This window comes from Macaca fascicularis, chromosome X (genome assembly GCF_037993035.2).
Source record: "Macaca fascicularis isolate 582-1 chromosome X, T2T-MFA8v1.1".
NCBI lineage: Eukaryota > Metazoa > Chordata > Mammalia > Primates > Cercopithecidae > Macaca > Macaca fascicularis.
This window is the reverse complement of record NC_088395.1, coordinates 15369648-15392675: the sequence shown is the minus strand read 5'-3', so window position 1 is coordinate 15392675 and position 23028 is coordinate 15369648. Positions and strand designations below refer to the sequence as shown.

Here is a 23028-nt window from a genome sequence, read left to right as displayed (position 1 = left end):
AAGTTGCTCATATATTCTACTTTTTTACTTACTATTAAATTGTATTTTATAATATCAATTAAAATTCTCAGATTAAAAAATTTTATGGATACATACTAGGTATGTGGGATACATGAGATGTTTTGATACAGGCATGCAATATATAATAATCATATCATGGAGAATGGGGGCATCCACCCCCTTAAGCATTTTTCCTTTGAGTTACAAATGATCCAATTATACTCTTTTAGTTATTTTTAAATGTACAATTAAATTATTATTAACTATAGTTACCCTGTTGTGCTATCAAATAGTACACTTTATTTTGACAGGATCTCACACTGTCACCCGGGCTGGAATGCGGTGGCACGGTCTCAGCTCACTGCAACCTCTACCTCCTGGGTTCAAGCAATTCTCCCACCTCAGCCTCCCAAGTAGGTGGGATTACAGGTGTGCCCCTCCATGCCTGGCTAATTTTTGTATTTTTAGTAGAGACAGGGTTTTGCCATGTTGGCCGGGTTGGTCTCGAACTCCTGGTGTCAAGCAATCTGCCCGCCTTGGCCTCCCAAAGTGCTGAGCCACCACACACAGCCTCATTCTTTCTATTTTTTTGTACCAATTAACCATCCCAACCTGCCCCTGCCACCTTCCCACTACTCTTTCCAGCCTCTGGTAACCATCCTTCCACTCTGTATGTCCATGAGTTCAATTCTTTTGGTTTTTTAGATCCCACAAATAAGTAAGAACATGTAATGTTTGTCTTTCTGTGCCTGGCTTATTTCACTTAATATAATGACCTTCAGTTCCATCTATGTTGTTGCAAATGACAGGATTTCATTTTTTTTATGGCTGAATAGTATTCCATTGTGTATGTGTACCACATTTTCTTTATCCATTCATCTATTGATGGACACTTAGGTTGTTTCCAAATCTTGGCTATTGTGAATAGTGCAACAAACATGCAAATAGTGCAACAAACATATCTGTTCAAAATACTGATTTCCTTTCTTTTGGGTATATACTTAGCAGTGGGATTGTTGGATCATATGGTAGCTCTATTTTTACTTTTCTGAGGAACCTCCAAACTGTTTTCCATAGTGGTTGTACTAACTTACATTACCACCAACAGTGTAGGAGGGTTCCCTTTTCTCCACACCCTCACCAGCATTTGTTATTGCCTGTCTTTTGGATCTAAACCAAAACATTTTTCATAAATATAATTTGGGTGGCTGCACATTATTCTGTTTTTCAAAGGTATCATTATTTAATCATTCTGATGGTCGTTTCAACTTTTTTCTCTATTAAAAGTAATTCTCAGTGTAATTGTTGAATCTAATTTCTGATAATTTTTTAGGTTAGTTCCTTAGAGGCAGCATTACTGAGACAAAGAAAAAAATTTCAAATGCTATCCATATGTGTTATCAAATTGCCTTTTGGAAAGGTTATGCCAGTGTATATATCCAACAGAAATAATGCTGCTATTTTAAAAATTACATTAGCAGTTTTTCCATTTTAAAATTTTATTGTAAATTGACAATTTATTATTGTCAATTTATATATTTATGGGGTACAAGGTGATTTCATGATTTATGAATACAATGAAAAATAGTTAAATAAAGCTAATTAACATATCAATTACTTAACATACTTTTTTTTGCAGTGAGAACATTTGAAATTTACTCTCTTAGCAATTTCAAAATGTACAGTGTTCTATTATTAACTATATTTACTATGCTGTGCAATAGATCTCAAAAAAATAAAACCAACTTATTCATCCTGTTTGAGACTTTGTACGCTTTGACCATCATCTCCCCATTGCCCCCACCCCATAGCCTCTGTAACCACCATTCTACTCTCTGCTTCTACCAGTTCCATTGTTTTAGATTCCACGCATAAGTGAGAACAAGTGGTGTTTGTTTTTCTGTGCCTGGCTTATTTAATTTAAGAATGCAGTTGTTTTGATGCTGGAATTAATACTGTTCTCTTTTCCCAGGCCTGGAATGCACAGAGAATATTCAAGGAGGCCGAGAAGTTCTTTGTATCTGTTGGTCTTCCTAATATGACTCAAGGATTCTGGGAAAATTCCATGCTAACTGATCCAGGAAATGTTCAGAAAGTAGTCTGCCACCCCACAGCTTGGGACCTGGGGAAGGGTGACTTCAGGTAGTGGGGCTGATACTTACACAACTGATACTAAATGGGAGACAGCAGAGGCAGGCTGAAGTTTAACTTGAATTCTTTCTCTGCTTTTCTGAGCACAGAAAAGATAAGTTAACTCTCCTTGAACTAAGGCTGGGAGTCCAGGAGAGCACATTTGGGTTTTCCCAGGAAAAGAGGATTGCCAGCAGGCTCTAACTTGAACCTTTGGACCATCTGCTTTCTTTGAAATATTATGCATCCATTGGCATTGTATGGTAATGGGGATGGTTGTATCCATATCAGGAAAGATTTGGTGCTAAGATTTTTGGAAGATGGACATGTGAATCACACATTGATCTTCCCCTCCATGTTTCACTCCTGTGAGTGAGACAGAATAGGTGAATAAATAAGCTTGGATCGAAGGGAGAAAGTGGTACATGTCATAAGAGAGACACAGGGCATGCCTTATGGAGAATCAGAAGAAAACTGACCACACTTGCAATAGGAGATAGGATCAGACCGTGCTTTACAAGTGGGATTTGAATTAGGTTTGGAAAGACAAGAAGGATTCAGATACACAGAGTTGGGAGGAGGACCCAAGCTGTGAGAACAGCAGGATCAAATACAGAGAGGCAGGACCTGACCTGTGTATTGAAGTCGGCAAGTTAGGCTAGAATGAGAAATAAGTTAAGGAGGGTTTGTGTAATGTGGCAGAATGAGTACAGGCTTCGGAATCCTAGGTGTGTCACTTAATGACTATGCAACCTTGGACAAGGTCTTTAACTTTCTTTGGTTTCGGTTTCCTTATTTTATAAAGTAGAATAGTAACTCCCAGGTTGCAGGCTTGTGAGAGCCTTAGGTTGGATTCCTTAGCTTGAAAAGGAGATCGTTTCACAAATGCTTCATTGAGGAGAGCTCTGAGGCAGAGGGGAATGAGGGAAGCAGGCTGGGACAAAGGAGGGAGGTAAGGAAGGATGTGATCTTTACTGGAAACTCAGCCTCAGCCTTATCCCATGAAGTTCTTTGGAGCATAACTTGAGCCACAGACTAGGCCACACCTCAAGACAAGGGCACTAGCCTTTTATGTTAGGCAGTCTTTGACTGTGGACTGCCCCAGAGTATGGGGGAGCATTTGGTCAAAGGCAGTGAAGGGAGCAGCTGTTGGCCCTTATCAGCTGTGACTCAGGCAGCTAGGAGATGGTGGATAAAATCTCGGCAGGTCCCCACCAGCATTGACTAGGATAGGGATTGGATCTACAATCCTTTTCTGTAAAGGGCCAGAGAGTAAATAGTTTAAACTTTGCAGATCGCTGTTGCAACTACTCAGCTCTGCCCTTGTGACATGAAAGCAGCCATAGACAATACACAAACAAATGGATGTGGCTGTGTGCCAAAAAAAATTTATTTATAAAAACAGATGGTTGGCCAGCAGGCCATAGTTTACTGATGCCAGTGAGGCTTAAAAATGAGAAAGTATAAGTAAGTTTTCAAGCACAGAATCTTACATACAGTAGGCAGTAAATATATAGTAGTTATTTTTATAATTATTTCAGAAGAGAATAGAGAGAAACCAAATTAGAAAAGTAGGTTGGGGTTGTGAAAAGAAAGTAGATTTACTGAGCATAAGATGAATACATAATTGAATATTTCCTTACCTTCCCCCTTTCTCTTGGAATGCGTGGATTACCATGCCCTCCCATTATCCCCTCCAGCTCACTTTTCTCCTATAAATATTGAAGCCCTCAAAATTATTTTTGGAGAAAGGCACAAACCACAGACTGTTTCTATAAATTCTGTGTTCTTTTCTTCTGGGCATGTTCTTAACCTTGGCAAAATAAACTTGTGAATTGATTGAGACCTATCTCAAATAGTTTTTGGTTTACAGGGTCATATTGGTGTATAAAAGGTGGCTGAGTCTATTCTTGAGCAATGAGGAGGCCTCACAGGATATTGGAGGGGGTGGTGACATGATCCAAGTGGTATGAAATAAATTTGGGAATCTACTGAATAATGACCCCTACACCCACCTGAATGAAAATGCTCTTGCTAAGTTAAAAAGGACCACCATCTCATTGCCAAATGCAGTTCTTATCCCATTGGGCTATAGCAGCATTAGACAAGATTTACGAGTTGTCTTTCAAATGCTTTTTTTTTTTTTTTTTTTTACCAACTTCCACATTGTCATACTTTTCCAGATTTCCTTGAACCTCTCTGACTGTACTTTCTCCATCTCTTCTGAATAATCTTCCTCTCCCTACTCCTTAGGTACTTGGACCTTCTATAGGTTTATCTTTGGTCCTCTTTTCTTGCACTCTATCCCTGCTCCATGGCCCATCATATCTACTTCCCAACTTACATGCTAATGATTCCCAAGTTTCAATTTGCAGCCCCTTCTACTATTTCTCTATCCTGGCAATACCAAACAGCTTGCAGTGTCCTGAATGCCACGTTTCCATCCCTCTGCCCCTAAGCCTTTCTCATTGAGCACTAGGAACGTCAAGTTCTGTGCCTTCTCCCGGGCAAACTCCTGCACATTGATTAAGGTCCAAATTGCTCATTGCATCCTCAGTCATGCCCTTCTTGGTGCTTCTAGAGGACTGTGCCTATGTTCATTCATTTTTATGCTCAAGGCTGTGTGTACTGATCATTTATAGAGTACTTGCCTCAGAGTTCTTGTAGCAGAGAACTCTGCTTATCTGTCTTCCTGGTAGTCTATGAGCAAGAGAACAGGATTCAGCAGTGCCTATTGCTTTATATTGAGCAACTAGTACTGTTTCTAGGACATAAAAGGTGGGTACTCAAGATTCACTGGTGAGGCCGGGCGCGGTGGCTCAAGCCTGTAATCCCAGCACTTTGGGAGGCCGAGACGGGCGGATCACGAGGTCAGGAGATCGAGACCATCCTGGCTAAAACGGTGAAACCCCATCTCTACTAAAAAATACAAAAAACTAGCCAGGTGAGGCGGCGGGCGCCTGTAGTCCCAGCTACTCGGGAGGCTGAGGCAGGAGAATGGCGTGAACCCGGGAGGCGGAGCTTGCAGTGAGCTGAGATCCGGCCACTGCACTCCAGCCTGGGCGGCAGAGCGAGACTCCATCTCAAAAAAAAAAAAAAAAAAAATTCACTGGTGAATAAATCTTGGAAAGATGATTCATGCTACCAAAACCCCATACAACTCCACTGTAATTGTTAAATGAAAGTCAGTGAGATTCATTTTCATCTTGTCCATTTTCATGCAGGATCATTATGTGCACAAAGGTGACAATGGACGACTTCCTGACAGCTCATCATGAGATGGGGCATATCCAATATGATATGGCATATGCTGCACAACCTTTTCTGCTAAGAAATGGAGCTAATGAAGGATTCCATGAAGCTGTTGGGGAAATCATGTCACTTTCTGCAGCCACACCTAAGCATTTAAAATCCATTGGTCTTCTGTCACCTGATTTTCAAGAAGACAATGGTATGGACATTTTCTCATGGGTTGTTTTGGAGGTTCTTTAATCTGATACGGGCAAAGGTATCTAATATCTTATGTAGGAAATATTTACTTTTTGCGGCATAAGGTATAAGGTATTTACGGGTAACTGGAAATTACTACTGGTGAAAAATGTTAAGTATATATCAGAACATGTCAACTTTCGGTTTTGTATTATTGAAAAGGGAATAAGAGAGGTAACTGAATGAATGGACTTGGGATCCTGTGAAACATCTAAGAGAAGTTTGTTTTTTTTTTCTTAAAGATGATGAAACAGTCTCACAGAACTGAAATGGCTTGTCCAGTTAGTGTCTGCATTCTAACTAGACCCCTCTGGTTGTAGGTAAAAACTTCCCAAAACTTTAGAGTTGGAATAGATTCTAAAAACCATTCTATAGAGAAGTAAACTGAAGACAAGAGAGGGAAAGTAGCCTGAAGTCAAAATGCAATGTAGTGGCGGAACCAAAACAAGAGCCTTAATCTGAAGCCTTTTCCATAATACTATGCAAAGCAAAGTATAGCTTTAAATTTTTGAATTCTTAAAGAACAGGTGGTTTAATATCAACATTAGAAGGGATTGAAACATTTTGTTCATCCTGCTGAAGCGTGAATTTCCCCTGTAACATCCCCTTAAATCTGTGCTATCCTTCAACATTTCTGCCTGAGGCAGCCCATTTCCTTTTAGATGGCTTGGACTTGATGGAACATGTCAAATGTTCAGGAGATGGAATTTCTTCAGTGAGGATGCCATGGCTTTTGCTTCTTCCTCATAAAAGGAGGACAAATAAAGCCTAATACCTTCTTCTCTTCCATGTATTCTCTCCTCTAATTTTAGTTATTTGTGACATAAAGATCAGTTCCTCTGTCTGGAGCATTTGGTCGATGAGATCAAGGTCATGAGCTCCATCCTTGAGTAGACAATTCACTTTGCCTTGATCTCTGGTTCCAGATCCTTGGTGATCCCACAAGGGCCTGGGAGTAGGCCAGCGTAAAGCCTGTCATCATGTTTGAAATAGTTACTGTAAGCATAGTCCTAGTGGCTTACAGGCCAGTAGCAGCATCCTCCCATGACGAGAGTAACAAAGGTAGTTAACAGTAACCACACCTGCTTCCTAATTTTAAAATATCATTAATTCAAGTCAATGAACAGATATTTTATTATTTTAAAATATTCCCTGACAGCAGGTAAAAATGGTTGATGACTGTTTCTTAAGATGGTATTAGATCAGTGATGAAATAATCTGTACAACAAACCCTGTGACATGAGTTTACCTATGTAACAAACCTGCACACATACCCCTGAACCTAAAATAAAAGTTTTTCTTTTTTAAAGATGGTATTAGACATGATTAAACCACTGGTTTGGAAAACTCCTGCTTTTTTTCTTGACTCTGCCCCGATTTGTGAATAATGTTAAATAAATTCCTTTATTCCTTCCATTCCTCCCTCCCTCTTTCTTTCTTTCTTCTTCCAAACATATTTATTGAGCACATACTGTGTACAAGACATTTTTCTAGACACTAGAGACACAGTGATGTGAAAAGTAGGTAACATCCCCTGCTTACATTTCAATACATTTCCTTTGTACACTAGAGATGAACTCCACTGCCTCTTTATGTCACTGATAAAGGATAAAATGAAATAACATGATTTGTTAAAGCCTTTTAAATTCTTGGTAAGGAAGATATCCTTATATTTAAAGTACATTGTACTTTCCACCATCCAGTGGATAGTGCCCTCCTGGGGGGCTCTTTTATTTCCCCTCCCTGATTTACAGGCTTTTCACTGAATCTGTTTAGCATTTGTTTATTTAACAAAGACTCACAGAAGGCATCACATAGCAGACGTGGGACTAGGTTATACAGTCTTAAATGAGACATTAACAGTCACTGACTTCATGGAGCTTTCCAGAATAAACAGTGTGACTGGGAAAGTGGATGAAATAGCTCTAATGAACTCTGATAAGAGGTATTTAAGGGAGGAAACCGAAACTAATGAAGAAAATGAGGATTAGAAGTAACTTTGGGTTTTTATTTACCCATTCTGTTCCAGGGCTTCAACGTACTCCAAATCCCTTAGCTGAGAAAATAAATATATACATATTATTATGTATACTGTCAGTTTTTCCCATGTATCCTTATAGTAAGTATATCTTGAGGAATAATATTTTGAGGTTAGGAAAATTATCTTTAACACAAAACATCCACTGTCATCTTCATCGTAATATTTATCCATTTCCATTCTACTTTCAGAAACAGAAATAAACTTCCTGCTCAAACAAGCACTCACGATTGTTGGGACTCTGCCATTTACTTACATGTTAGAGAAGTGGAGGTGGATGGTCTTTAAAGGTGAAATTCCCAAAGACCAGTGGATGAAAAAGTGGTGGGAGATGAAGTAAGTCAATGAATATGTAATCAGTAAAATGTTTTCTAATGAGTTTGCTGTGTATTTAAAAGCATTTGACTGGCGTGTACACACACACACACACACACACACACACAGAGGCACACATTAACTAACTCCTTTTGGTATTTTTAGTTTGTTATATTTTATATTTTAGTCTCCATTTGGATGCCATCTCCTCAGATAAAATTTCCTTGGGTCAGGTGACACTACTTCATACTCTATATTCTTAAGTATTGGCTTACTCATTAAACTATGATATTATGTTGAAAGTGATCAATTTATCCATTTTACATACTCTTTTATCCAGCCTTTTAAACAAAATGGTGACCCCACATTTTAGGCAAAGCACTGGGGATACAATGCTAATAATTTCAGGTATGGTCCTCAACCTGAAAAAACATTTAGTTTATGGCAGGGTGTGGAAAATTAAACCACTGCAATGTGTAGTGTTGTGATGGAAGGGTACAGGGTCCGTTAATGTCCAGGGGAGATCCAAAGCCCAACTGGGGGTATCAGATGAGGAGAGGCACTTAAGCCCTGAGAAAGATGTAGGTGTATAGGGGGAACACAGAGAATTCCAAGCTAGAGAGAATCTGACACATTTGGGCAACAGTGACCATTTCCATAGTTGTAGCACTACATTACTCATTGCTGTGTCACAAGTGCCTCACACTGTGCCTGTCACATGCAACTATGAAATAAATAGGTTTTTGGATGAAGGAATTTTAAGAGAAAAAGAAAAGGAAAAAAAGAAAGGAGAGAGGGAGGGAGAGAATGGAAAAAAGAAAGAAATCTATCTTCTTTTTACCATCTTAGACCCTCGTCAATTATTTCTTTCTTTGTTTTTCTTATATTTTCTTTTTGAAGTGAAGATCTCATGTGTAACAAGCAGTTCCACATGCACAGGTTTAAAACAGTACACTTCTTCTGTCAAGATTCTCTCTGTTAACATACATCTTACGTGGGAGGAAATATGCAGCACCTATAAGAACTGTTTCTAGTATTTAAATATTACTGAAGTTGTGTCTGCAGTGATCCTGCAGTTTTAAAGGAAAAATGTATTCCATTTAATCAAGGTCAAATACATGATTTTGCTACCTTTTTTTCTGGCTAGATTAATCTTTTGATCCCTCTTAGCTTATTTTAAAGGCACATGGAATCAGATCCTTAGAGTGATTCATTAATGCATCAATTGTTCCTTTGTTCAATAAATATAAATGAATTCTTTCCGCAGTGACAGGCAGCATGTTTGACACTGGAATTAGAGAGAAGACCAAGACACAGCCCCACCCTCTAGGTACTCAAGTCTCTAGGGCAAGAAGTTACTATAGGTGAATAACAACAAAACGGGAGATAAATGGCAAAGGAGGCACAACTAGAGAAGGCTAAAGGAGATTGGGGGTTAATTCTGCCAGAAGGTGGATGGGATCAGGGCCAGGCTTCACAGAGGAGGGAACACTTGAGCTGGGTAGGCGTGGAGAGTAAGATTTCAATTTTATTAAATTCTCTCTGCCAGGAGTACATGAAGTGTGGTGCCTGAGAGGAATTATTAGGGCTTTCACTGTACACTTTTGGCCATGCAATGCACTTTATGAATTTTATTAAATTAGTCTTTTGAAGATATAGCTATTTTCCAAGGGTATATTCTGGCTGAATTAATTAAAACTAAGAGATAACCACATAATGAGCTTTACTCTCTGATTTTTAAAAACTTATTATTTATTTTTTATTTTTGTAGGTGATTTTTTTTACATTGTTTCTATTTCACTCGACAACCATTTCTAATATAAATACCATTGATTGACTGGACGCAGTGGCGCTTGTAATTCCAGCATTTTGGGAGGCTGAGACGGGTGGATCACTTGAGGCCAGGAGTTCGAGACCAGCCTGGCCAACATGGTGAAACCCCGTCTCTATTAAAAATACACAAATTAGTTAGATGTGGTGGTGCACACCTATAATCCCAGCTACTTGGGAGGCTGAGATGGGAGAATCGCTTGAACATGGGAGGCGGAGGTTGCAGTGAGCCAAGATCGTGCCACTGCACTACAGCCTGGGTGACAGAGTAAGACTCTGTCTCAAAAAAAGAAAAAAAAGATTGATGAAACTGCACTAGTTATGCCCACCTGCTTGTGATGGGTGATCCACAGCTAATATATTGTTTTCTTTTCTCCCCAAAGGCGAGAGATAGTTGGGGTGGTGGAACCTGTGCCCCATGATGAAACATACTGTGACCCCGCATCTCTGTTCCATGTTTCTAATGATTACTCATTCATTCGGTAAATTACAGTTTTCTTGTTTCTGTTTAACTTCTAGGGTTTGTGGACAGCTGTGCTAATAATGACAAAAAGTAGGGATAAATGAAGTGATAATTATAATTTTTCCACCCGTAACTACCAAGCTCAATACAGATGCTCCTTGCTTTACAGTGGGGTTACGTCCCAATACACTCATCATAAGCTGAGAATACCTTAAGAATACACTGAATACGCCTAACCTATGGAACACCAAAGCATAGCCTACTCTACCTTAAACGTGCTCAGAACACTCACATTAGCCTACTGTTGGGCAAAATCATCTAACGCAAACCTTATTTTATAATAAAGTGTTCAATATCTCATGTAATTATTTAATACTGCGCTGAAAGTGAAAACCTTTGGGTACTTACCATTAGCATACACAACTGAAAGCACTATTGTAAAGGCAAAAAATCGAAAGTCCAACCGTTGTAAGTTGGGGACTGTCTGTATAGATGATCAATTTCAATTCAATTTAAATTAACACAATTTATTGGGTTCAATTAAATTTGTGTGAGATCTTGTCCCTGTCCTCAAGCAATCAATAGTATCACTGGGAGAAATAAAAAGTAGTTTTGTTTGTCTTCTTGTTACTGGCAGTTTACTGTGCATTGTAACAGAAAGAGAATTTTTAACTTGAAGTCCAAAAACATATGTTCTTCACCTAGTAACCCCAGTCCTTGAATTTGCTGGAGCTCAGTTTATTTGTAAAATGAAAATAATATTATTGACCTGTTATAAGGATGGATTCGCATCATTTATATGAAAGGGCTATTAATCTGTAAAACACAAAACAAATGTTAGCTAACATTTAACAGAGTAATATTGCCATGTTTATCAACAGATACATAAAATGCAAATAGGTTATGATGAGGGAAGAGTTCATGTCTGGAGAAAGAGATTTGATCAATATCTCTTTGGTTACTTGGGCCCCATTTTAAATATATGCTCCAATCTATAACTCTAAGACAGTAAGTAAACATAGTACTGCTTTTTTGTTTTTGTCTCTTGTGCAGATATTACACAAGGACCCTTTACCAATTCCAGTTTCAAGAAGCACTTTGTCAAGCAGCTAAACACGAAGGCCCTCTGCACAAATGTGACATCTCAAACTCTACAGAAGCTGGACAGAAATTGCTGTAAGAAATACCTCAAAATGTTGAACCTCTCCTAGTATTCAGTATTACTCATTTCCATGCCTAGGTTTGAATTTGATTTCTTTGTTCTAAAAAGAAAATTTTATGGCCTCAAAATGTCCTCATTTACAAACCAAACATTTAATTTGTGGTCACACAGGAACCTAGACCATACAACAATTGGATGGGCCACCTCTTTTCTCCCTATTATAACTACAGCCCTCTCTTTGTTGTAATTGGAAGGAAAGAGCGGTTGAGGGAGGAATATATCCATTAATATACATTATTTTCTTATCTGCCAGAAGCAAATTTAGCCAAGTCAAACAGAAGAAACCATAGATCATAGATGTAAATATATGTATAGCTGGAACCCCTCAAAAGGCCCTGAACCCCCTCTTTTTTGTGTAGCAATATGCTGAAGCTTGGAAAATCAGAACCCTGGACCCTAGCATTGGAAAATGTTGTAGGAGCAAAGAACATGAATGTAAGACCACTGCTCAACTACTTTGAGCCCTTGTTTACCTGGCTGAAAGACCAGAACAAGAATTCTTTTGTGGGATGGAGTACCGACTGGAGTCCGTGTGAGTACACCCAGTTGACAAGTTTCACACCCATTCCTTGTCTACTTCTTCTAGTCTCCTTTGGCCCCAGTCTCATGAGGACTTGTGACACAGCTGAGAATGTTTTCTTTCTCTATAGTACCTGCTTCTTTCTCTGCTATGGCGACAGCTGCCGTTTTATGGCAGAAAAATCACAACTGTCGAGCACCTATGTATGAGACATAGTGAAAGTAACTGTACAGACAAACACACACAGATGCATACACATACAAGAGTGTGTACTCTTTCAAGTCTGTTTTATTAACCTCATCTTTAAAATACATATTATAACTTTCTCCAGCCAATTGTACTTGAATCCTGCTTTCCAAAGACAAATACTTTTTTAAAAAAACAATTTTAATGCTATTATCTCTTCTTTCTGGCAGTCACTTTCATATTTCTAAATAATTTTCTTATATTGCTATTTTGTCATTGCTCAGTTTTAAACCTTCGCTTTGGTCTACTCTTCCACTTCCATTTCTTGCTCTTCCAATAAGGCCTTATAATGATTTTTGGTAAAACAGTTATCAGTGTTTACATCACTATGCCTGAAGAGCCAGGTAATATACTATTTTGTGTCCTTTCTTATGTGGCTTGTTGTCTAAAAGTTTCTACCTGCCTAAATTTTTTGGCCTACCTAATTTGCTATCTACATTGTATTTGTTTTTCTCCCAAATATTTCAACATATCTATTCTTTTCAGTCTCATTTTTTTCCCCTAAAGACTTCCCTCTTGGAATCTTACATCCTCCTGTCCCAACATTTGTTGTTCTCCTGGGTTGAATCCACTGCTTCCTAGATTCCATGTCTTCTTTCTTGGATTACCTCTTGTTTTTCTGGAGCACAGCCTCCAACTGACTGTCTAAGCAAGGGCACAACAGATCAACTGTTCTCCAAAGTGGTTTTAACCACACCCTGACTTCCATTCCTCTTCTTTTCAGCCCAGTATTATTTTCCCACCCTCACCTGTGCTTGAATTCCAAACCTCTTTTGGATTTTTTGGCTCTTTGTGGGTCTGTGCTCCCTCTGTGTACAAATTAGGTCATGGCTTCCTGTCCCTGAGAAAGCAGTTACCCCTCTCTCATCATTTCTCATTTTCCAAAAGTCTGTCGATACCTTTAAAAGATCCCTTTACTATCACTTTAGTGGGATCTTGGGAGGAAAAGGAAATAAGCACATGTGGGCAATCTGTCATCTGTAACCAGCAGTCTGCGATTTCTCTTTAATCAGATGCTGACCAAAGCATCAAAGTGAGGATAAGCCTAAAATCAGCTCTTGGAGATAAAGCAGTGAGTATTCTGGACCGTGAATTCATTATTTTTGAGTGCACAGTCTTCACATTAAATAGGACACAATAAACCCTTTTCAGGGTGATCTGAAAGAGGAGAGGCCGTGTGGTTCTTTTCAAAACTGTAAGTTCCAGACTCTGGCCTTTGGCTTTGGGTTTTTAAAGTAACACATTCCTTATTGGATACGCTATTCCTACTTTTTATTGCTTTGAAGGTGTTGTGAACTTCAATGAGAAAACATCTGTATCAATCCTTAAATATCAAATACCAATCCTTTCAATTGACTCTTGTCACCATTACTTTTATTCTAGGAAGATAACATGGTTATATTTTGAAAGGTAGTTTGTTTTTAGAAGCAGTACAGTTAGGTTTTTTAAATTTGTTTTGTTTTAGTCAATCATCTGTATCCTTGCTTCACTCAGGGTGTGGCCCATGGACCAGCAGCATTTGAATCACCTGGAAGCTTGTTAAAAATGCATAATTTCAAGCCTAGCCCTGGACCACTTAATCAGAATCTGCATTTTAGCAAGCCTCCAGGTGATTTGTACATACAATCAAGACTGGGAAGCTCTAATTTAGAACACGGCTTCTCAAACTTGGCTGCACAGTGGAATCACATGGGAAGTTTAAAAAATATTAATGCCTGGGTTATACACCTCCAGAGATTCTGATTTAATTGTTCTGGGGTATGGACTCAAGAGTTGGGCATCAAGAGTGTTTCAAGCTCCCCAGGTGATTCTAGTCGCAGCAAAGTTTGAGAACCACTTATTTAGAGAAATACATTTTGGGGGTAACAAAATATTTTACAGGAAATTATGTTATTTACCCCTTTATGTGAATTGTTTACTTAGCTATTGCTCTCTCCTTAACACTTGTCTCAGGTGATCCAGTCTGAGGAAGTAGTAGCTTTGATTGGGAAAGAGGAGAGGAAAGAGCAGTCTCGGGTAGATGGGGCTCAAAAGCCTGAGAGTGGGCATGACACCCTGAAGGTTTTGCAGGGTTAGAAGTCAATCTGGGACTATTGGATAAAATGGTCCAAGATGCTACAGCAAATTGTTGTCTGCATCGGATAGATCCAAAGATTGTGTTTCTACCCCCTTACCTTTCCTGAAAAGTTACACATTGTCCAAGATTCAACAACACTTTTAGCATAATTTTCATAGATAACACATCAAACCATAAATAACTCAGGAGTAAAAAGATGAACATTCAAGAAAGAAAAAATGAAAATGGAAGTGCATTTCTTTCCAATCATTAAGAGTTCAAGTTCCTATTTCTTAATAATCATTGGGTGATTGTGGGACTATTTCTCTGTCATATTTTTATTAGCTACTTCCTTGGCTTAATAAATTTTAATTAGTCTCGGCAGATCAGGACATTTTTCAATTATCTTTTTTTCTTGACATTTATACTCATCCTCCTTCCATGCAGTGAGGGTTGGTAAATAGTGTTCAGCGGGTTTGATGCTGTAATGTTCTGAAGCCAATTCACCAAGCAACAATCTGTTTTGATGAAACGAGATCATATATTTAGTGCATATACACATCAGGGTCAGAATATCTGCTCAGTTCAAGCTATTTCATGGTGAATTCCAATCGGATCTATGGCATTATTTTGAGAACTCAGCCTTTAAAATATTTTGTATTTATAGAAATAGTAGCCAGACTGTTATTAGTGACAATATTAATAATGCTACCATTAAAGGAACTCCTCCAGACCTGGGTGAAACCAAGCTGAAGTGAATGTAACAATTCTTTTGTGAAATATAATTTTTTTAAAGGGAAAGGAGAAACATACAACTAGTGCCATTCATTGATTCCTACTGCCAGCTACTGGAGGAAAGAGTGATTGCTTTCTTTTAAGTCTTTAAAAGCTATGCAAACATAAGCTATTTGTTTAGCACTGGAAAACAAGAACAGAGTAGTTTGCTATTTACAAAGTGTTATTTTTTATTTGAACTTCAAGTTTTTCTTTTACACTTATAGATAAGTACATTTCTGAGAACTTACTGTAAAAATAGTAAAAACTGATTTTGTCCACAACGTACAGACATTTTGCTGCAAAACCCACAACTTTTGTTTGACTCCCGTGGGTAAACCTACACTCAAAGTGTTAATTTCAGTTTACATCAAACTAAAGAAAAAGGACCCGTGAACCCAATGGTTCCTAAAGCATGGTCGCCTGACCAGCAGCATTACCACCACCTGGGAGTTTGTTAGAGATGTAAATTACTGGGTTTCATCTCAGGCTTCCTGAATCAGATGCTCTAGGGTTGGACCCAGCACTCAGTGTTTTAACTAACCCTTCAGGTGATATGGATGCACACTTACGTTGACGTCACTGACGTAATAAATAGCAGGAATCTCTGGAATATTAAGAATAATTCTTGAGGAGTATCAGATTATAAATGTGTCTTATGAGTCCAGCTGAGCAGTGTCTTTCTTCTGAATTTGCAGTATGAATGGAACGACAATGAAATGTACCTGTTCCGATCATCTGTTGCATATGCCATGAGGACGTACTTTTTAGAAATCAAACATCAGACGATTCTTTTTGGGTGAGTTGATTTGCTGGGTTCTCAAGTTACTCCAACTAGGATTTCTCTTGAGTCTGAGGAGATACGCTGCCTAAACTTTTCTTCAAGTGAAATTGATAAAAATCTCCTAGTAACTTATACTTACTTGGTGTCGTGGAATTTGGGCGACTCCACGGAGGGCTGATCGTGCCTTATTTGACTTGTAGATTGCAAGAGTATTGTTCTTACTAAACAGCTGTCACTCTCTTCTCAGAATGCTGTCACACACCCTCAGCACTGAAAGAAAAAAAGGCAGAACTTCCTGCCTTCATTGACCTATATTCTAGTATGTACGTTGTGTGTGTGTCTATGTGTGTAATATGTAAGTGAAATATAGTAGAATTACAAGGTACTAAGTGCTAGGGAGAAAAATATAAGAGAAAAGGGTCTGGGGAGGGCTGGTATGTGTGTGTGTGTGTGTGTGTGTGTGTGTGTGTATGTGTATGTGTGTCTGTGTGTGCTGGGCAAGGGGTATGTCAATTTTAACCAAAATGGTCGGAAAAGACGTCACTATTATTTGAACAAATATATGAAGCAGGAGAGAGAACGAAAGAGAGAGAGAGAGCGAGAGAGCAAGAGAGCGAGAGAGAGAGAGAGAAAGAGAAATGCAGACAATGGGGAAAGTGTCTCAGCTGGGGGAAACAGCAGGTGCAGACCCTGAGGAAGGAATATCCTTGGCCTGTTAAAGGAACAGCAAGGAGGCCAGTGTAGCTGGAGCAGATTAACAGACAAGTGGAGACGTGGCCAGGATGATGTTAGGGCATACAGGAAGAAGGGAGAGACAAAAGGTCATATGGGCCTTGAGGGCCATTCTAAGGACTTTGGCTTTTTTTCTGAGTTAGATGGGTAGTCACTCAAGGGCTATGAGCCACATGATCTACCTTATTTTGTGCTAGGATCACTTGACAGTTATGAGAGCACAGTCTTGTCACATCATATGGTAGACCCCACTCATTACCTTCACCCATGGGTGCAACACGACGTTTTCTGCTGAGTAGGACCAGGCTGTGGGTGTAAATCTCTGTGTGTGGTACTGAGCCATCTCTGCCCACCACATTGTTTGCCACAATCCTGGGCCACCAATTATTCCTTGTTGATTCTCCTGCTGTTTTCAGTTTGAAAATTTTCAATCATTGAAAAAGATGTGGGTTTTATATGAAGGCAAACAAATAGTGTCAAGACTTGATATCACATTTTTATGTAATTGATTTCAGGTGCTTTGGACAGCATTAATTTTTTTTTTTGACAATTACATCCTGCCATTGTTTGCCCTCCCCCATGTCTCTCTACACTGTGATCCTTTCTCTAATCTCCTTTTCACCCTCCCCCATGCCTCTCTACCCTGTGATCCTCTCTCTAATCTCCTTTTCACCAGCAGGGGAAGTCTTCATTCTCTTTATTGTGTCCTCTGTGCCACAAGTGAAGATGTTTGTTTTGTTTCTCTACAGGGAGGAGGATGTGCGAGTTGCTGATTTGAAACCAAGAATCTCCTTTAATTTCTATGTCACTGCACCTAAAAATGTGTCTGACATCATTCCTAGAACTGAAGTTGAAGAGGCCATCAGGTGACATTTTACTTTCATCTAAGGGCGAGGGGGTTAACAAATACAACAACAATAACCAGTATTTTGTGCGTTCTTCCTGTGTGCCAAGCATTGTTCTGAGTCATTTACATGTGTTACTTCATGCTACAAACTCCATGTAATTCCAGAAGGATCCCACAGCAAGGGAATAATCTTGATTTGAGTTCCCCCAGATGTAGGCCCTTACAAAAGGAAAGGAAAACTGTAGATTACATGTTATCAAGCAAGTTACCACTACGGGCAGCTAGAGCTCAGCCCTGCTGGGAAATCTGGACAGACTGTGTAGAATGTGCACCTGAATTGTCCCATCAGAGGGCTGAGGAAGCTGGGGTATTTATTTACCACCTCCCATCAGTTATTGGCTGAGAACTGCTTCCAGGTGGCATTAATTCCCCAGCATTTCAGCCCTGCAGGCAGGGCAGATCTTGTGATCTGAGAATGCTCTCTGGTGAAGGGGAGCAGGTGCTGGTTAAAGAAAGTCTGGCTAGAACTCATGGAAAATAGTAAGTGCAGAAGAGACATGGACAGGTATTGCCATCATTTGCTCTAGGGACTCTGATGTAGGATTCATTTAACTGCCCAAAGCCTGAAACAAGTTAGGCAAGTACAGCATTCCTTGCATATTGCTTGACCTCTACGCTAGGTGAGGGACTTGCAATGAATGTTTAGAAGAAACAGTTTGTCCAATTTGCCTCAATTGTTTCCCGCAACAGACAGCAGGAGTGAAAAATGGATCGACCTTGCAGATGGTTTCCTGTCATTATAAAAAGGCGTAATATACCTCCTGCTTCTGGGCAACTCACTAGGTGGCCCTCTCGAGCTGCATCAGAGTCCTGTTTAATTTTGGAAGCAGATCTAAGACCTGCTGGGCAGGGTGTGCCTAGAAAATCTGGCTTGGTTGGAATGTATGACCCAACTGTGCCCAGAGACTCACTTACTGCCTCCAGAAGACTTGTGTCTGTCTTAGGGAAAACTTCTAGCTGAGATCTTTATGAAGAAGTTCAGCCTTCCTGGATACTCAGCTGCAAGCTACAGGGGACCTCAAACTCTCTGTTTCCAGGATGACTCTTTTCAGATCTTTTCTGGCTGAGGTTGCCAGGGGTTACCTGACTAATTCTGCGTTGCTGTCTCTCCCTCTCTGGTGGACTCTGACCTCCTGACCTGGGCTATACCCAAGGGTAGGAAGATGAGATGCCAGACACTTTGGTCTTTGATCCCCAGAATGTTCTCCATATCACTGTTTTGTTTGTTTTTTTTTTTCTCTTTAAACAATCTTTATCCTTTTGCCTCCATAAAAGTCAGCCATTTCCCATCCCAGTGCTGAAGAAACTGGCAAAGGTCCCTTTCTTATGTGTCTCCCCAGTGCTACCTCCAAATGCCAATACCTTTTATTTGGAAAATATTACTATAGAGATTTGGTCATAGGACCTGATTCATTTGTATAATAGAAGAAGTATATCCAATTATCCGTTTCCATTATTTGATATAAAGTCATTGTAGATGTATTCTGACAGAAGGGAAATTCTTGCCAAATATGCTAACTTTGCACTTAAACACAGCAGTCATAAATGAATAAATGCCAACCATTTATACATTTCCACACTTGCAACTCAATTTTCCAATGGAGCTGTTGATGAACCTGATCTAGGTTGCAAGGCATGAAAGATGCATAATTATCAAAGACTTATATATTTAATTAGACTTTATTTACTTTGCTACTATTATGATTTTAGGTGTATATTCCTTTTTTTTTTTTTTTTTTTTTTTTGAGACAAAGTCTTGCTCTGTCGCCCAGGCTAGAGTGCACTGGCGCAATCTCGGCTCACTGCAACCTCTGCCTCCTGGGTTCAAGCGATTCTCCTACCTCAGCCTCCCAAGTAGCTGGGACTACAGGCATGTGCCACCACGCCTGGCTAGGTGTATATTCTTATGATAAATTCTATTAAATCCTTTCAGGAACAATGATATAAAGAGTAAATAACTACACGCAATTTTATTTTGTCTAAGTGTCCCCTTTGCTATGTTTTGCTTTTGCAAATAGGATCTCCAGGAGCCGTATCAATGATGCTTTCCGTCTGAATGACAACAGCCTGGAGTTTCTGGGGATACAGACAACACTTGCACCTCCTTACCAGTCCTCCGTTACCACATGGCTAATTGTTTTTGGAGTTGTGATGGGAGTGATAGTGGCTGGCATTGTCGTCCTGATCTTCACTGGGATCAGAGATCGAAAGAAGTAAGTGGCCTTTCCTAGACTTAACTATCTGAAAATAGAAAGATTTAGAGAACAGTAACTGGAAAATTTTCAGTAAGTGGTAGATTGTATAGGCCAATTACTCAGTTGGACAATTTTGCACCTAAATACTCTGATGCATTCCCTAGAAATTTACTAGATGTCATCAGCAGTTCACCTTCCTAGTAAGCCCACACAGTAAGTATCTGGCCTGGGATTTATTAGCATGCCCTAGTAAACTCCATCCCAGCCACAGTGTCATTTCCCTCCTACAAAGAGGCACTGCAAACTCAGCAGGTATGGTTGGGCTCAGGGAATGGTTCTCACTGCTGAATCCTTTTCAGTCTAAAAGTGGGGACTAGATTGTTGGAGACTGGATTGCTGATGGGTTTGAACCGTGAAATTGTTCAAGAATGGGCTGTGAGATTTCTTTCAAACTGCTACTCTTGTTTTTTTTTTAATTTTTAATTTTTTTTTTTTTTTTTGAGACAGGGTCTTTTGCTCTGTCACCCAGGTTGGAGTGCAGTGGTGCAGTCATAGTTCACTGCGGCCTCGATCTCCCAGGCTCAAGTGATTGTCCCACCTCAGCTTCCTGAGTAGCTGGGACTACCAGGGTGCGCCACTACACCCAGCTAAGTTTTGTATTTTTTTGTGGAGACAAGGTTTTGTCATGTTGCCCAAGCTGTTCTTGAACTCCTGAGTTCAAGCAGTCCTCCTGCCTCGCTCTCCAGTGCTGGGATTACAGGCATGAGCCACCATGCCCTGCCCAAACTGCTACTCTTTACTCACCTTTATTTCTCATGGGGTAGCTCAGACTCCATATCATTCTCTCAGTTCATGGTTAGGCATGCTCTAATTTGTTCCTGAACTGAATATCAAAGCTCATTGAGGATTTAAATTACTAGAGACCTGATTTCTAGTCTTGCTTTGCTACTAGATGTTTTTCTTCTGTCCTTAAGAAATTGACTCTTGCTGGGCTTATGAAATGAAGGTTAATATTTTATAGCACCTAACAAAACTCTATGCACACCTCAGGTTGTTTAAACATATTCTTGATTGAATCTCTATATGTGCTAGTCTATGTTGCTCAATTTTCTTCACTATAGAGATTTTTCGGTTACCCAAAATAGCTTCATCCAAAAAATTAGGCATTGAATGTGTAATACATTCATGTAGTTAAAATTAAAAAATACAAAGGTGAACATGAAGAGTCTTCCTTATCACCTTTTGCCTCCAAGTTCTCTTCCCAAAGCCAAACAAAATTATCAGTTCCTTGGAGATACACACACACACACGCACACACACGCACACACACACACACAGACACACACACACACACACATATATATATATAGAGAGAGAGAGATATAGAGAGAGTGATATATATAGTCTTTTTTTCTTTTTTCTCGGAGATATATATATATCTCCTTTTTAGTATATGAATATATACTTTTTTAGTGTATATATGTGTATATATGCATATGTATATCTTATTTTTTAGTATACGAATGTTAGCAGGCTATAAATAATGTTCTGCATATTTTGTTTTCCACTTAATGGTTTTTTAAAATTTTTATTTGTATAGGTGTGATCCACCACACCCAGCCCACTTAATGTGTTTTAGAGATCATTACACATTAGTTGCACAAAAATCTTCTCCTTTTTTCTGGCAGTATAATTTCCCACTTCATGAATGGATTGTAATTTTGTTAAACAGTCATCTATTGATGAACTTTTATGTTGTTTCCAAATATTTGTGTTTACTTAAAAAAGAGTTGTGATGGCTTCATATAGGTAATTTCCTGTGTGTGACAATATACCCATAAGATGAATCCTAGCAGCGGGAAAGCTGGGGCAAAGCACACGTGCAATTGCTGATTTTGATAAATATTGCCACATTGCCCTCAATAGCGGCTGTACCAATTTATACTCACATCAACAGTTTATGAAACTTCCTGTTCCTCCCACCCAGCCTCCTTAACACAGAGTGCCCTCAAACTTTTTGATCTTCATCAATCCGATTGATTTTAACATAGGTATATTAAGGTAACCTTGCTCTATTTAACAGGAAAAATCAAGCAAGAAGTGAAGAAAATCCTTATGCCTCCATCGATATTAACAAAGGAGAAAATAATCCAGGATTCCAAAACACTGATGATGTTCAGACCTCCTTTTAGAAAAATCTATGTTTTTTCTCTTGAGGTGATTTTGTTGTAGGTAAATGTTAATTTCATGGTATCGAACATATGAGATGATAAATATATCATTAAATGTCAAAACTATGAATCTGTTCAGAAAAAAATTGTCCAAAGACAACATGGTCAAGGAGAGAGCATCTTCATTGACATTGCTTTCAGTATTTATTTCTGTCTCTGGATTTGACTTCTGTTCTGTTTCCTAATAAGGATTTTGTATTAGAGTGTATTAGGGAAAGTGTGTATTTGGTCTCACGGGCTGTTCAGGGATAATCTAAATGTAAATGTCTGTTGAATTTCTGAAGTTGAAAACAAGGATATATCATGGGAGCAAGTATTGGACCTTGTATGGAATATGGATGGATCACTTGTAAGGACAGTGCCTGGGAACTGGTACAGCTGCAAGGATTGAGAATGGCATGCACTAGTTCACTTTCATTTAATCCATTGTTAAGGATGACATACTTTCTTCACATTAACTTAATCCAAGTACTATGGTGATTTGCCTACAGTGATGTTTGGAATAGATCACGCTTTCTTCAAGGTGACAGGTCTAAAGAGAGAAGAATCCAGGGAACAGGTAGAGGACATTGCTTTTTCACTTCCAAGCTGCTTGATCAACATCTCCCTGATAACACAAAACTAACGCCAGGGGCCTCCGTGAACTCCCAGAGCATGCCTGATAGAAACTCATTTCCACTGTTCTCTAACTGTGGAGTGAATGGAAATTCCAACTGTATGTTCACCCTCTGAAGTGGGTATCCAGTCTCTTAAATCTTTTGTATTTGCCCACAGTGTTTGAGTAGTGCTGAGCACAAAGCAGACACTCAATAAATGCTAGATTTGCACACTCCTTATGCTTACTTATGTGCTGGGGCTTCTTTACGTTTTTGTCTGCTTTTCACTTCTATGAACAAAGTTATTATCTGAGTGTCTGGGGCTCCTGACCTCCCAAATGTCTCGTGATATATTGCAAATTCTCAGATTGCTTTATATGGTACAAAGCAATTGTAAAATTAGTCCCAAAAAAGTTGTGTACAGAGTGTATACACCACCAGGTTGGGAACCAAACCTGATGCTGCTTTTATATTTCTCACAGTCACTATCCCAGTGTGAG

The 23028-nt window shown here is 39.2% G+C and overlaps 1 protein-coding gene across 1 annotated transcript in view; it reads left to right on the top strand.

The window, feature by feature from the left end:
- ACE2 (angiotensin converting enzyme 2) overlaps nt 1-22764 on the top strand; it is a 52311-nt gene extending 29547 nt beyond the window's left edge. The window contains exons 8-18 of the mRNA XM_005593037.4: nt 1973-2142; nt 5355-5581; nt 7849-7993; nt 10186-10284; nt 11319-11441; nt 11847-12019; nt 13267-13325; nt 15782-15882; nt 17349-17465; nt 19525-19719; nt 21785-22764. Of these exons, the coding sequence (XP_005593094.3) occupies nt 1973-2142; nt 5355-5581; nt 7849-7993; nt 10186-10284; nt 11319-11441; nt 11847-12019; nt 13267-13325; nt 15782-15882; nt 17349-17465; nt 19525-19719; nt 21785-21893 (1518 nt within the window). The 3' untranslated portion in view covers nt 21894-22764. The remainder of the gene's footprint in view (nt 1-1972; nt 2143-5354; nt 5582-7848; nt 7994-10185; nt 10285-11318; nt 11442-11846; nt 12020-13266; nt 13326-15781; nt 15883-17348; nt 17466-19524; nt 19720-21784) is intronic.
- Nucleotides 22765-23028: the final 264 nt, after the last annotated feature.